Genomic DNA, 16,416 nt, shown 5'->3' on the forward strand with positions numbered 1-16,416 from the left:
TGGATTAAGATTAAATGAAAAGATGTTTTCACTCTAATCCTGCTTGCCTGCCTTTCCTGCAGCCTTTCCTACTGGGGCTTTCTCAAAGCAGAGAACTACCAGGGTTTAAAATAAGATTTTTTAAATACAACTTTTATTATGAATCTTTAAACATAAAAAATATGTAAAGAGTAATAAAAGAGACACTCATGTACTTCCTACCCAGGTTAATAATAATACCCAGGTTAATAATAAATAGGACCAATATTGTTGAAGCCCTCTGTGTTGTATCCTCCTCTGATTATAAAATAATATCATCCTCTAAATGTTGAAAATTATGTTGAAAAGGAAAAAGTCTCCTAAAATTCATTCATTCCAACCTAGGTATTATAGAACCAAGGTCAGCTGCCACAGTGTCTCTATACCTGGTTCCTCTTGGCCTAAGCAGTGATTTGTAACTTTATTCCCCTGTGACACAGTTGAAGACACACAAGCCTGTCACATTTAGGCCACACTTCCATGTGTATACAAAGGATTATGTTTTGTTTCTTCCTTTCTAGTTCCTCCACCTCCTTTTTTGGCATGTAAGTGATGTTACTTTAGGGATAAACTTTAGTCCACCCTTAATTTATGTATTTTGAAAGTGAATCCAAAAAAAAAATGAATTCATTATGATGTCAGTACTTTGTGTTATTTATTACAAATTGTTTGGGCACACCACACTTCCCATCAGTGAGTTACAGCAGCACAGTTGAGGCTGGGAGGTCATCAGTCTTTGGTGGTGGTCCAGAGGCATTATGAACAAGAAGGTGCCTTCTTCCCTCAGATACATCTGAATTCTTCTGTTAAATCCCAGGGGTTCTCACACACATTATTGCTTCCTTTCTGCAGTTTGCAAACTGGAAGCCTGTAGGCTGAATTCAGCCTATGATATGTTTGAATTGTCATGCAGCATCCTGAACCAAACAGAAACCTGAATTTAAATGCCTTTAGCTAGAGCATCAGCTCTGCAGTTTGGCTCTGTCCACAGAACTACTACTGTCTTATACCAGCCCACTTCTCTTCTTCATTACCGGTCTGGCCCCTAAAGGCATATGAATTTTCATCCTTTGATTAATAAACTTGGTTTTTTATTATGTTATATGCACGTGTGTGTGTCCTAGCTTTCCCTCTCCACCATTCTGTCACAACAACCCAATCTATCTTATCATTAATGCCCTTTGGACTGCTGCCTCCAGCTTCTGGAACCTTTACAGTAGCCATGCCCTTAACTGTTACTTTCGAGAGAGGCTGCTGTATTGTCTGTGCTGCTCTCTTTGGTATTTATGCTGTCTGGTGGCCTAATTTTAAAGAAAAAGGCATTTGTATCATAGCCCTGACATCAAGGCTTCTACAGAAATTACAGTTCTTAACATGGGAACCTGAGTTAAACCTATAGAAATGCCATATGTTGTTGGCTTTATAAATGTAAAGAGGTTAGTTGGGCCTAAAACAAAAAAGGATTAAAAAGAAACTTCAAAACTGGATTCTGCACATTGTACTCATTGGTGCCATGTCTGTCATTGGCTAGAAGACATTGATTAGCTATTAAACACAGGGTGTGACCCTGTGGATCAGCAGCATTTGATAGCTGCTCTGAAAATCTTGAGCCAACACTTCTGACTGCCAGGGCCAGCTGTCCTTATGCCTGTACCTTCGTAAAACTTTCCTAATGTATTTTTCATGCAACAGTGAAATAAATCTAGTTTGTGAAATTGTATGTATCCCAGTTATATGCCCGCTTTTTCCCACTGAACAACCTTTATTCTTGGTTAATGATCTTTTCATCCTTTCTGCTGATTGTGTAAGGTTTTGGTTCTAAAATGCCAAATAAAATCTTCACAAAAGAAAGAATCATTTGAGATGTTGCCTTCTAGAAATCTATAAGGCATTGTCCCTCAGAGTTCTTTTCCTGAAATTATTTTTTATTCCTGAGGGCTGTGCTTCTTGCTTATTCTTCAATTATGGATTCATAGAAAATATTTCTCCAAATAAAGTTTTACATGTAAGAAAGTAAACAGAAATTAATATTTGTAAAAAGAACTTCAGTGCCCTCATTTTATTTTCAATGTGTGTATCAGCTTCTATTAGCTCCTACTATTTATTGAACTGATTTACGTCGGAGGGGCAGTTTAATTCATTGGGTTTTCCAAAGAACTGAGCCTGAAGGATGCAGCATGGTGTGTGAAGCCAATGGATTGGAGTAATTTTAAATCCCTCTTCCTTAAGGAATTGAATCCTAGAATTTTATATCTTACTTCTGTTGAAAGAATAAAAAGGCTATCTTCAATGCTGGCGTTTTCAACAAAACCAAGTCTTAAAAAAATTAATCTGTGCTAACAGAAAAAAAGTGACTCTTAAATGCTTCATTCACAAGTACAATGAAATATTTACTATGCTTGCATGAGACCCCAGTGCTGGGCGGTCAACTGTTTGCTGTTGATGGAGTTTTTCTCGTGTCATCTGAATGTTTGGCTGGTATAGACTTGGCCAGTTTCAGTGCATAGCACAGTGTCTATTACAGTCTTAGTGCGGTGATGCCTCATTCAAACCCTGAAGACTGAGGAGCTCCAGGTTCTTGATGCTTTGCTTTTTGCTTCCTTAAGCAGTGTGCCTCTTTGCTTATGTCAAAGAATGAGGGGCTGCCCATACCCACCCTGGGAACGGGCATGCCTGAACTGTTTGTGCACAGTCTGTGCAACCTAGATGAGTATTTCTTGGCTATACTCTAAAGGTAGCAAAGCTTTTCTTGCTGAAAATCTAACTTCCCTGATTTTGGGGGCTCGTTTTAGGTTATCCTTCTCAACCAGTTGAACAGAGGCCACTTCAGCAGATGCCTCCTCAGCTCATGCAGCATGTGGCGCCCCCACCCCAGCCACCACAGCAGCAGCCGCCGCCGCAGCCGCCACCACCCCCCAGTCAGCCACAGTCTCAGCAGCAGCAGCAGCAAATGATGATGATGCTCATGATGCAGCAGGACCCCAAATCAGTTAGGCTTCCAGTCTCCCAGAGCGTCCATCCCCCAAGGGGCCCCCTGAATCCGGACTCCCAGAGAATGCCCATGCAACAGAGTGGCAGTGTGCCTGTCATGGTCAGTTTGCAAGGACCTGCCTCCGTGCCGCCATCACCTGATAAGCAAAGAATGCCAATGCCTGTGAATACTCCTTTGGGAAGCAATTCAAGGAAAATGGTATACCAGGAGAACCCCCAGAATCCTTCCAGCTCACCACTGGGAGAGATGTCCTCACTCCCTGAAGCAAGTGGCAGTGAAGTACCATCTGTCTCAGGAGGCCCAAATAACATGCCTTCACATTTAGTGGTTTCCCAGAATCAGTTAATGATGACAGGGCCAAAACCTGGACCATCACCCCTTTCAACAACTCAAGGTGCAACTCCCCAGCAGCCTCCTGTAAATTCCCTGCCCAGCTCTCATGGCCACCACTTTCCAAATGTGGCTGCCCCAACCCAAACATCTAGGCCTAAAACACCAAACAGAGCCAGCCCCAGACCCTATTATCCTCAGACACCCAACAACCGCCCTCCCAGCACAGAACCTTCAGAAATCAGTCTATCACCAGAAAGACTCAATGCCTCCATAGCAGGACTCTTCCCCCCACAGATTAATATTCCTTTACCTCCCAGGCCAAATTTAAACAGAGGCTTTGATCAACAGGGCCTAAATCCAACAACTTTGAAGGCCATCGGACAAGCACCTTCAAATCTTACCATGAATAATCCTTCCAATTTTGCTGCCCCACAGACTCACAAATTAGATTCTGTGGTGGTGAATTCTGGAAAGCAGTCTAATTCTGGAGCAACAAAACGGGCAAGTCCAAGCAACAGTCGCAGGTCTAGTCCTGGGTCAAGTAGGAAAACCACCCCAAGTCCAGGGAGACAAAATTCAAAAGCCCCTAAACTTACTCTTGCCTCTCAAACTAATGCAACCTTGTTGCAAAATGTGGAGTTGCCAAGAAACGTATTGGTCAGTCCTACTCCTTTGGCCAACCCCCCTGTACCTGGAAGCTTCCCTAACAACAGCGGGCTGAATCCTCAGAATCCTACCATGCCTGTGGCTGCAATAGGGGGTGTTCTTGAGGAAAACAAGGAGAGCTTGACTATGCCTCAGGACAGCGACTGCCAGAATTCCCAGGGTAGGAAGGAGCAGGTAAACGTTGAGCTAAAAGCAGTCCCTGCCCAAGAAGTTAAAATTGCCCCTGAAGATCAATCCAAAAAGGATGGGCAACCTTCGGATACTAACAAACTTCCCAGTATCGAAGAGAACAAAAATTTGGTGTCTCCTGCTATGAGGGAAGCACCAACATCGTTAAGTCAACTTCTTGATAACTCTGGAGCTCCTAATGTGACCATTAAACCCCCTGGGCTTACAGATCTGGAAGTAACACCTCCAGTAGTTTCTGGAGAGGACCTGAAAAAAGCATCTGTCATTCCCACACTGCAGGATTCGTCTTCTAAAGAACCCTCTAATTCCCTAAATTTACCTCACAGTAACGAGCCATGTTCAACCCTTGTGCATCCAGAATTGAGTGAGGTCAGTTCTAATGTTGCACCAAGCATCCCTCAAGTAATGTCAAGACCTGTCAGCTCTTCCTCCATTTCCACTCCTTTGCCCCCAAATCAGATAACTGTTTTTGTAACTTCCAATCCCATCACAACTTCAGCTAACACATCAGCAGCTCTGCCAACTCACCTGCAGTCTGCATTAATGTCAACAGTTGTCACAATGCCCAATGTGGGTAGCAAGGTTATGGTTTCTGAGGGACAGTCAGCTGCTCAGTCAAATGCCCGGCCTCAGTTCATTACACCTGTCTTTATCAATTCATCCTCAATAATTCAGGTTATGAAAGGATCACAGCCAAGCACAATTCCTGCAACCCCACTGACAACCAACTCTGGCTTGATGCCTCCCTCTGTTGCAGTCGTTGGCCCTTTACACATACCTCAGAATATAAAATTTTCTTCTGCTCCTGTACTGCCTAATGCCCCCTCCAGTAGTCCTGCTGCAAACATACAGACAGGTCGACCCTTGGTCCTTAACTCACGAGCCACCCCTGTTCAGCTTCCTTCCCCACCTTGTACAACTTCTCCAGTTGTCCCTCCTCATCCCCCTGTCCAGCAAGTAAAAGAACTGAATCCAGAGGAGACTAGTCCTCAGGTGAGCACCTCAGCAGATCAGAGCACTCTGCCCTCTTCACAGTCAACCACAGTGGTTTCTCCCCTTTTGACCAATAGTCCAGGCTCCTCTGTCAACCGGCGAAGCCCAGTCTCATCTAGTAAGGGCAAAGGAAAAGTGGACAAAATCGGCCAGATTTTGCTGACCAAGGCATGTAAAAAAGTTACAGGCTCTCTTGAGAAAGGGGAAGAACAATATGGTGCAGATGGAGAAACTGAAGGCCAAGGGCTAGAGACCACAGCTCCAGGGCTCATGGGAACAGAGCAGTTATCCACAGAGCTGGACAGTAAAACCCCAACACCCCCAGCACCCACTCTGCTAAAAATGACCTCTAGCCCTGTGGGCCCCGGCTCCGCCTCAGCAGGACCCAGCTTACCTGGCAGTACTCTCCCCACCAATGTACGCTCGATAGTAACCACTCTGGTACCCTCTGAGCTCATCTCCGCGGCGCCGACCACAAAAAACAATCATATTGGCATAGCATCTGAGCCACTTGCAGGTGGCCTAGTGGAGGAGAAGGTGGGATCTCATCCAGAGCTTCTACCCAGCATAGGTATGTACTTGGGGCCTGGCATCATCTCATGTCAATTTTTGATGACCTATCCCACAAGAGAAAGCATGACTCCTTTTCTACTTGGAGGAAGAAGAATGGGTTAAATGGCAATAGTGATAGTTTCATTTATTTGAAGTACATTGGGAAATATACTTCCCTTTTAAAATCCCACGTTGTTTACATTCATTAATATGGTTCTCTCTCAGCTCCTGAAATAATCATATACCTTTTATTTACATAAAATTTTTCATTTTACAAAGAAGCATTTTCACCTGTGTTACATCATCTTCATACCAACCATGTCAGGTAGCCCTAACCCCATTCTGCGGGTGAGAAGATTGAAGCTCAGAGTTCAGTATTCATTCAAAGTCTATACTGTGAGCCTCCAGTTTAACCATGTCCCTTAAGGGTAAACAGCAGTTTCTGCAGGTTCTCCTTACTGTGGTAAAGACTTGCTCTCAACTGTTCAGAGCAGGTTTCTTATAGCCCCTTCCTCATTGTACTCTATCCCAGGGACTCTTCCCTTCTGACTGGCTACTCCAGGGGAGAGCTTTCCAGAAAACCAGCTTTCATGGTAATAGACATGGGAGGAGCAAAGTGGTTGAGAGATAGGTTTAGGTTGGTGCCAGCATTTAGCAGCTGTTCGGGCTTAGGCAAGTTACTTGACTACTCCAAACTTTAGTTTCCTCCTTTGTAAAATGGGGACAATAGTAGTTGTAAGAATTCAATGAGATAATGTATGTAACATTTTTAGCACGGGGCTAGAATATAGTAATCATTCAATAATAGGTAAAGAATTCTTATTGCCAGTTTCTTTTTGATGCAATCTCTTTGAAAATTAGACCATTCCATTCATGTATTTCTACTTCAGGTTATTTCCTATGTACTGGTAAGGTGGGCTAATGATGGAAACGTAGATGTCCTTACATCTACCCTCCTTCCCTTGGCATTTACCCCCGCACCGGCCCCTCCCCACACATACGTAATGTTCCTCCTTCTGTGAGGCTTAAGTGGTACAGAAGCTCTATTTCCCCAGAGTGGAATCAAACACTGCCAAAGCTCAAAGGACCTTTGCTGTATCCTAGGCCAGCCAATAGCACCTGTTTATGCAGCTAAAATGCTTCGAGGGGCAGGAGGAGGGGCAGAAAGAACACAAGATTCTGGTAGGATCAAGGTTCAAATTCTAGCTCCACTGGTACCAGTTGCAGTTGGATAAATCCCTTAACCTCTTGTAAGCCGTGTACTTCACCAGTAAACTGGAGATTGTAATTCCTACCTCCCAGAATTTATACAAAGATTCACTGAGCGGGCTTAGCGTAAAAGCCAGCACACTGCCTCACACAGAGCCCTGGAAAGGTTAATTCCCCTTCTCTCTGCCTATTCACTTCAAAACTAGAGATACAGGGAGGGATAAAGGCCTTTAAGGAGTTCTCTGCCCTTGGAGGAGACAGAGACTTCATAGGGCTGGGTGCTGTATATTCCTGGTTCTAGTTCTGTTGATGTAAGTGAGCCCTAAGAATTTTTTAAAAACCTGGTGTAACTTAAATATATTCTCCACTATTAAATGTTTCCATTCTACTTCCTTTCAGGGAACCTTTCCCTCTGATACCAAGAGAATAACGATGAAGTTGTTAGAAAATAACTTTTATCTGGATCCTGTGTAATCCTAGAGAAATATAGGAGCGTTAGGGAGATGAACCAGTAGTTGGGAAAAAAACTTCTCAATTTCAGTTAAGATTATTTCCATTCTTTTTCAAGGGGCTTCTGTGCTTTTACCTTGAAAGTGTGAGAAACCAATACTGGAGTAAAAAATAAAAGTTAAGGTACAGTTTTAAACTTTATTAGATAAGCATCCAAAATAAATTCTTAACACAAATGCATCATTGACTAAGCAGGGAGAGATATCTACAAAAGTCACAATTTCCACATGAGGGTAAAACTTATTGTTGTAGAGTTTATCTAGGATGGTAGACTGAGTGTCAAGATGGGAGGACATAACCTTGAGTGACTGTGGCATATCTATGTCTTCAATCTTTACGGTATGATCCCAGAAGTTCCCATTCTAGAGTACATTGTGTATTCTATTCCATTCCTCTTCAATGGCCTGAGTTCTCTCTGTCCTTCAAAGCCTAATTCTGATGTTTCTCCCTTTAGTGTACCTTCAGATTTCTCAATCTAGAATTGATCTCCCTTGCTTTGGACTCCCATAGTACTTTATACTTTATGAATCTGCTTCATATAACATCACAGTTGACTCCAGAGTACCACTTGTGTATATCTTTAATACTAGACTGAGTCCTGATGGGCAAGAAGAATGGAATTTGGTCTCTAAGGGTGCCTGGCACAGAGCCTTGCCCTTAGTAAGTTCTTGGTAATTGACAGATAAAATAAGTAGATAACATATCAAATTGATTTGATTCATTAAATATGAATTGAATACCTGCTTTATGCCCATCGCACTTGCCAGGTGCTATAGAAAAGTACACAATATATGATTCATTTCAGGTCTCAAGGAATGTAGTCTTTAGAGGGTTGAGACAATTTTTTAAATGCTAAGGTTGAATGGTATAATTGTCCCTCTGAAAGTGGTTTGGGTTGCCTACTAAAGTATGCTTTTGGGTTTTTTAGAGTACTGGGCAGAACTTGACCCCAAGAAGCAAAAATTATCGGTGCTGTTGTCCTCATGGCCATATCCTTCCTTGATCTTGGCACATACAAAAAGGAAAAACAGAACCCCCCTGACATTAGTCTTTGTTACTGAGTGTTAGTTAATTTTTTAAGCAAGTTTTGGAATGTACTGTACTTTCAAAGTTAACTTCAAGTACTGCTTTCTAAGAATATGTGTATTTTAGCAGTTACTTAGCCCTCGGTTCAGTCAATGCTTTCTGCTTTGTTTAGAAAAGAATGTTAAAGCCCTGTTTCTTTTCTTTTTTTTTTTTTTTTTCCTTGCCTTAGCCCCTTCACAGAGTTTAGTCCCAAAGGAAACTCCAGCCACAGCACTGCAGGGGTCTGTTCCCAGACCAGGTAAGGCCCACCTTGGAAAAATTTCTTGAGTGGAATAGGTTACATGTGAAGGAACCACTGCTGTCCTCAATGTGCCAGGAAGTGGCTGAAACTATCTTATCTATTTGCTTCAGAGCAGACTTCGGTTGAGTGGCAGAGCTTATGCAGTACTATTTGAAGTTATTTTTCCCCTGACCAGCTTGCTCTCTGACGCATTCCTCGTGTCAGCCAGGGAACTCAAGAAGGACATCTCAGTGCCCATTGTCTGCCACCAAGCCGTGGGTGGTTTCCATTGCAGAGTTTGCCCTGTTCCATGACCCTGGCACCCATAGCTGGCAGCTGACTGATTGGCATACAGTAACTCACTGGGGTGGGAGGCATTACTGCATTAAGACAGTAATTGCATTATCATGACAGGAGTGGAGGCTTGTTCCGAAAACCTCCGCTGCAGTGAGGTAGCCATTCCTCAGGGAGTCAGAGTCATTTCAGTCATGTCTAGATGGCGTTAAGTTTCTTCCCATGACCAAGATATTGTAAATAGCACTAGGGATGATGTTTCTGGAAGGTGGAGCCCATGGTAATCTCACAAATAACTACTGTGAAATGCTGGCTCAGCTCTGAATGCATGAGGATCTTGATGGCAGTAACAGCCGTCAAGATTAGACTGCCAAAGCAGATAAAGATTATAGATTTGTTACAGTTTAGTCTTACCTGGCTCTTTGTCATTGTAGGTTATTGGGGGATACCCCCCCACAAAAAAAGAAGTGTGACTGCTTTCCACAAGGAGGTTAGAGTCTCGCTGACAATACAGTTCACACACTTGACAAAATTTTTAAAAAGAAAGTTTAATTTTGAATCTAAGTCAGTAAAAGTAAGGTAGAAGTTGGGAATTCCCTGGCAGTCCAGTGGTCAGGACTCTGTGCTGTCACTGCCGAGGGCCCAGGTTCAGTCCCTGGTCGGGGAACTAAAATCCCACAAGCTGCACGGGGTGGCCAAAAAAAATTTTAAATAAATAAAATTTAAAATATTTTTTTAAAAAGTAAGGTAAAAGTTGTGATTATTTTAAAACCTGCTTCAGGGTGCCATGTCCTATATGATGGATAGGACTTTCTATTTTACATTCTTTGGGTAAAACCAGGCCTCTGGAAAAATGGATGAGCAAAAAACATTTTAGCCACCCAGATTCGTTTGCTACCAACTGCCCACATGATACCTGAGAAGGGTAGAAATGGAACAAATTCTTCAGAGAAGGAATTAGATAGTAAAACTCATTTTTGATGAGAAAAGGAGCAACTAGAAAGGGGAAGGGAATTCCATCTCCTGCCCCAACTCTTTTCTCCAGAAGATGGACTTTACCATATCATATGTCCTCCTTCTCAGAGTAATTTGCTGAAGAATCTTGTTCCTTTTAAAAGTTTGGCTCAAATGAATCTCCTTAAAATACTGCCTACGCCAATAATTGCCTTCACCAAAACCCCTTTGATCTCCACTCATATGAATTAGCTGTGATAGTGTTAAAATTGTCAAAAGCATTGAATTTTGTTTCAAAAGAGCAAACTAACCAAAATTTTTTGTAGTAAACCTCTTTTGACTTGAGCCATTTTTATTTTTGAGCACACATTTCCTGAGTTTCTTTGCTCCAGCAGAGCCAACAAGGCAGCAGAGACTCAGTGAGTTGGTATCTATTTCTTGTGGAGGGGGTTCCAGGTTTTATGAGTTAGATAATGGGGGAGCTAAATAACAAATGGGAAGCATGGATTCTCCTCTGCCAGCATCTTTCATTGAAGGCAGAGTAGGACAGCCTCTTTACGTGAAGGCTGCATCAACATGAGCATCATAGCAATACTAATAATAGCTAATACTGAGTTATTACTAAGTGCTGCTGTACTAAGTTTTTTATATGTGTTATTTAATTTAATCTTTTTAACTTTGAGGTGGGTAAAGTGGTTATCGCCATTTTTCAGATGAGACATTGAGCACAGAGAGGTCAAGCTGTTTGTCCAAGGTCACATGGCTAATAAGCAGTGAGGTCAAAATAACCCAGTCACTCTGACTCCACTGCCTTCAAGGAGGTTACTGTGTAATAAGTAGGGTAGGTTAGACAGGTACACTGTGTTTCAGGTGTTGAATTCCCTGAAACGGGGGACAGGGAAAGGACTGTGGGAGACCAGAGGCAGGAGAGATGACTGCTATCTGATGCATCAGGGATGGTCTTTTGGAAAAGATGGAACTACCTAAAGGCATATAATGGAGGAAGAAGATGTTTTCCTGCTGGTGCTAATAAAGAAGTGCCTGGTAAACGCATAGGATGCTCATTTAAGCAAAACCCTGCTAGACAAATGACAGAGATTTTCCTTTTTTAGAGGGCATTGCTGAGAGGTTGAGGAAGAGAGGAACATAATGGGGTGTATAGGTGATATCTCAGAGTAAAGCAGTCTGCTCTCTAAAACTCAGGAATTCCTTTGGAGGAGAATGCATCCTTAATAGATGTTTAAGACATATTGGAAGATTACTGTTTAAAAAAAATATGTCAAGAGGGAAGAGATATTCTAAGAATGAAAACAGTCTCTTCTGCATGAGAGGAAGAGGATTATTTTACTAAAATAGTTATAGCTGGATGAAATATGAACCAGGCAATGTAATTTAGTTACGTTGATCCAAACAGGATTACTTCACAGTATGGAGTAGAAATAAAAATAGACTGAGTAAGTATCTTATGCTCCAGACAACTGAGTTGTGTCCATGCCAACTCTATCTGTTTACCACGTTAGGGTGAGGATCCTGCTGCGCATGGAGACCCGTTAGCCTAAACAAGGCATTCAGAATTCTCATAGACACTTAGCTTCTCCCTGTGGACATATACACCAGAAGCTCCTACATCTCATTTCTGTCCTTTGTATTTTTAACAGAACTCGAGGCAAATGCTGCCATAGTCTCTGGACAAAGGTAAGATGATCACTTCTGCAGACTTAGCATGAATATGGCGTAAGCCTCTTTGAAAGGTATCATCTTTCTCAACCTTTAAACCTTTCCTCACCTTGTCCTTTTCCTTCACTCTTTGTACCAGTTTTTTTCCTGCTGAAGTAGGGAGCTGTCATGAGTACCAACCCCTCAGAGGTAACATTTCTTTTAACAAAACTTGGTGGCTAAGTTCCTGCCTTTTGTGGTGGTTTTGAAAATTGGATGACATAACATTTTCAGCACTCAGCATAGTGAGTAAATAATAAACATTCAATATATAGGAGCTGTTGGGTCGTATGGTAGTTCTATTTGTAGTTTTTTAAAGAACCTCCATACTGTTCTCCATAGTGGCTGTATCAATTTACATTCCCACCAGCAGTGCAAGAATGTTCCCTTTTCTCCACACCCTCTCCAGCATTTATTGTCTCTAGATTTTTTGATGATGGCCATTCTGACCATTGTGAGATGATACCTCATTGTAGTTTTGATTTGCATTTCTCTAATGATTAATGATGTTGAGCATTCTTTCATGTGTTTGTTGGCAATCTGTATATCTTCTTTGGAGAAATGTCTATTTAGGTCTTCTGCCCATTTTTGGATTGGGTTGTTTGTTTTTTTGTTATTGATCTGCATGAGTTGCTTGTAAATTTTGGAGATTAATCCTTTGTCAGTCCCACTACTGGGCATATACCCTGAGAAAACCATAATTCAAAAAGAGTCATGTACCAAAATGTTCATTGCAGCTCTATTTATAATAGCCAGGAGATGGAAGCAACCTAAGTGTCCATCATTGGATGAATGGATAAAGAAGATGTGGCACATATATACAATGGAATATTACTCAGCCATAAAAAGAAATGAAATTGAGTTATTTGTAGTGAGGTGGATGGACCTAGAGTCTGACCCAGAGTGAAGTAAGTCAGAAAGAGAAAAACAAATAACCGTATGCTAACACATATATATGGAATCTAAGAAAAAAAAAAAACGGTCATGAAGAACCTAGGGGTAAGATGGGAATAAAGACACAGACCTACTAGAGAATGGACTTGAGGACATGGGGAGGGGGAAGGGTAAGCTGTGACAAAGTGAGAGAGTGGCATGGACCTATATACACTACTAAACGTAAGATAGATAGCTAGTGGGAAGCAGCCGCATAGCACAGGGAGATCAGCTCAGTGCTTTGTGACCACCTAGAGGGGTGGGATAGGGAGGGGGGGAGGGAGGGAGATGCAAGAGGGGAGAGATATGGGAACATGTCTATGCATAACTGATTCACTTTGTTATAAAGCAGAAACTAACACACCATTGTAAAGCAATTATACTCCAATAAAGATGTTAAAAAATTTATATATATATATATATATATATATATATATATATATATATATATAGGAGCTGTTGCCATCATTGTCATTAATAATAGTCCTTGCAACACCTTCTAAGTATAGCTGTTTGATCCTCAAGAGAAAGAATGGCAGATGGGGTCTGAGCGCAGAACCCATGCTTTTTCTTTTATACTGTGCTACCCCACATAACCTAACAAAATGAAATACAACTGTGGCTTCAACCTCATTAGCCCCATGGAGAGAAGTATTATCCTATTACAAAAGTCATTCCTTTTTTAATGTAGGACTGTACTAGATAACATTTTAAAGAATTTATCATACTTGTGTATCAACTTGGGTTGTAAAACCGCTTCACAGTCGTTTTCTCATTTAATTATCGTATCAACCCTGTAAGGTGGTTATAATAGCCAACATTTATTTGAATGCTGTTCTATGCCATATATTGGGCTAAAAGCTCCCTAGATGTATTATCTCATTTAATTTTCACGGTATCTATTAGGAAAGGAAATTCTGTCTTACAGATGAGGAACCTAAAGCTCAGAGAGGTTAACTAAATTGCCCAAAGCCACAGATTCAGTAAATGGTGAAGCTGAGATTCACACCCAGGCCTTCTGCCTCCAGAGCTCTCACACTTAATGTATTATAGCAGACAAGATGGGGATTTATAGATCAAGAATCTGAAACAGAGAGAAAGTTAAATATCGTGGCCAATAAATACATAGGTAAGACTTGATCCTTGTTCTTCTGACTCCAAATTCATTGCTATTCCTACTACCTGTCTAGTTTTATTTGGATTGGGCTTACATTTGAATTCATTTGCATATCTCAAAGTATACACCAACTATGTGGCTAGAGAAAGAAGAGATAATCAGACCAAAAATACCTTGTTGGTGTTTGTTCGCTAAGTTACCTGATCATTGACCATATAAACACCAGGACAGTATTGCTGAGGCTTTTGTTTTGCCAGGAGAAAGAGGAACCTCCATTAGGAATCTTCTTCCTCAGAGGCTTTGACCATTTTCTGGGCTCCTAGCCAGAAAGCCATCCTTACCACCTCTAAAAAGATGTGTAAATCCCGCTGACTTGCAGTTCTACCCCAGCTCCAGTCTCACCTCTCCTTGACATGCCTTGGCTCGTGTGGGACAGTTGTTAGATGTAAAGCTAGGGTAATGAACAGTGTGGCCAAATTCCCAGGCATAGTGCCACTAACAAAGGGTCCTCTGTCAGGAGTAAACGATGGAGGGGTAGGGATAGTTGACAATCAGGCCATGGTTAAGAAGCTTACAATGTATCGGAAGACACAAGACCCTAAAAACATGCTGTACAGCCTGATGGGTGCTCTAGAATGCCAGACACAGACTGTGAACCCAAAAGACAAAAGAGACAGCTCCACTTGGGGAGTAAGGTCATGGAAGACTTCCCAGAAGAGGCATCCCTGTGACCAGTTTTTTGTTTTGTTTTTGTTGCATTACTTTTGTTTCCATTCCATGTCTTACAAGTAAATTTAATTAACTCTTTTTTTTTTAATGATTTTAACGTGAGTTTTTTGAACCATGAAAGTAGTAAAAGTTTACTGAGGGTAACTTGAAATTCAGATCAGAGAATTACAAAGAAGAAAATTACCAGTTAGCCAATATTCCTACACCTCAGCAGTATTCACTGTGTATATTTTAGTTGTTCTTCTAGTCCTCTTCACAGAGTATATACAGATAGAAATAGTTAAAACACTCCAGTGTTTTATATATATATACTATAGTGTTTATAGATCTAACACTGTGTATTAGATATATAGTATTATATACACATATATATATCTCACACCCATTCATTCATATGTGGTTAAATATATACTCAATATGTATTATAATAAAAATGAGAGTATACTATTCATAATGTTGGTAGCTGTTTTTTTCCCCCACAATAATATATTATGAACAGTTTTTATCATTAAATAACCTTCTGCAGCATGATTTTTTCATGACTCCATTTGGATGTGCTGTGGTTTAGTTAACTAATGTACTATCACTGTTAAGCATTTAGCTCTTCTATCTTCATTAATATAAATAAAATGCTTTGGCATCCTTGTGTGTAATTAGCTCTGTAAAAAGATTTGTTTCCTTAGGCACCTAAAAATGGAATTGCTGAGCCAGAGGATTACACCAGGGTGTCTCAGCCTCAGCGTTATTGACTGTTTGGATGAGATAATTCTGTGTGGGGTGTGGGGCAGGGAGCCGTTTTATGCATTATAGGATGTTTAGTGTCATCCCTGGCCTCTACCCAAAAGGTGCCAGTAGCATATCCTCCCAGTCATGACAATCAAAAATATCTCCAGACATTGCTGAATGTTCCTAGGAGGCTAAATTGCCCCCTACTGAGAATCATTGGGTTGCACAATTTATACTCCATTAGGAGTTTTTGTCCCTGTACCCTCAATAATACTGGATATTACCATTTTTTAATCTTCACATACTAAAAAAAGGGGATTGAGGCAGGAGCAATCAGTAGTATACCCAGCAGTGTATTGTGAGTATATTCTCGTGTATATTCTATAATGTGACTTGTAATATGCCATTATCTAACTCTACTAGGCTCATAGTAAATGCCAGTGTATGTTGTTAATTTCCTAGATTTTTAGGTACTATTAATTTTTGAAGGGAAATATTTTTAGGAAAATGGGTGAGGAAGTTTGATGATTTTTGTTCCAAGTTCTTAATGTGTTTTACCACAATCTCACCAGCATTATACTTAAATATTTTATTTTTACTGATGTAACAAGCTGGACTCACTTTTAAATTGTCAGTAATATTAGAGCATAATTGTCCTTATTGTCCCAGAGTGGAACATTGTCTCTCCAGAATGATTATGTAGTTCTTAATCTCCTGCCTTGTGAATGAAACTATTATCTTTATTTTTTGTGTGACTTGATTCCCTCACCTCCTTGGACTCTGTGCTTCTCTCTGTCAGCAGTGAGCCCAAAGAGATAACTGAGAAGTCCAAAACTCCAAGCCGAAGAAACTCCCGAACTGAAGAGCCAGCTGTGGCTTCTGAAAGTGTGGAAAATGGACATCGTAAGCGATCCTCTCGGCCTGCTTCAGCCTCCAGCTCTACTAAAGGTTAGCTGTGGGCTGCAGAGGCTATTTCTGAGTCAAATAGAAGAATAGGGTTCTTATCACAGCAGCAGAGGACTTTGCCCTTCGTCTTTGCTTCTATTCCTCAAATTTTCAAGTTACTTTGACGTCTACTTGCTTGTTTGGTCCTTCCTTTATTTGTTAGTTCATTTAACTATGTGTTTTCTCCGTGTGTGTGTGTGTGTGTGTGTGTGTGTGTGTGTGTGTGTGTGTGTG

At 41.1% G+C, this 16,416-nt stretch overlaps 1 protein-coding gene across 15 annotated transcripts in view; it reads left to right on the forward strand.

Annotated features, from left to right (window-relative positions):
• Positions 1–16,416, forward strand: part of NCOA6 (nuclear receptor coactivator 6) — a 97,235-nt gene that overhangs the window by 72,134 nt on the left and 8,685 nt on the right. For 13 of the 15 annotated variants that reach the window (XM_027078519.1, XM_027078518.1, XM_027078523.1 and 10 more), the window contains 4 exons: positions 2,811–5,762; positions 8,718–8,786; positions 11,675–11,711; positions 16,037–16,185. In XM_027078519.1, the coding sequence (XP_026934320.1) occupies positions 2,811–5,762; positions 8,718–8,786; positions 11,675–11,711; positions 16,037–16,185 (3,207 nt within the window). The remainder of the gene's footprint in view (positions 1–2,810; positions 5,763–8,717; positions 8,787–11,674; positions 11,712–16,036; positions 16,186–16,416) is intronic. The other 2 variants (XM_027078522.1, XM_027078532.1) reach the window with 2 other exon arrangements.

The sequence above is a fragment of the Aethalodelphis obliquidens genome, unplaced genomic scaffold (genome assembly GCF_003676395.1).
Source record: "Aethalodelphis obliquidens isolate GAN/ISIS:26980383/991018 unplaced genomic scaffold, ASM367639v1 scaffold42, whole genome shotgun sequence".
Classification (NCBI taxonomy): Eukaryota; Metazoa; Chordata; class Mammalia; order Artiodactyla; family Delphinidae; genus Aethalodelphis; species Aethalodelphis obliquidens.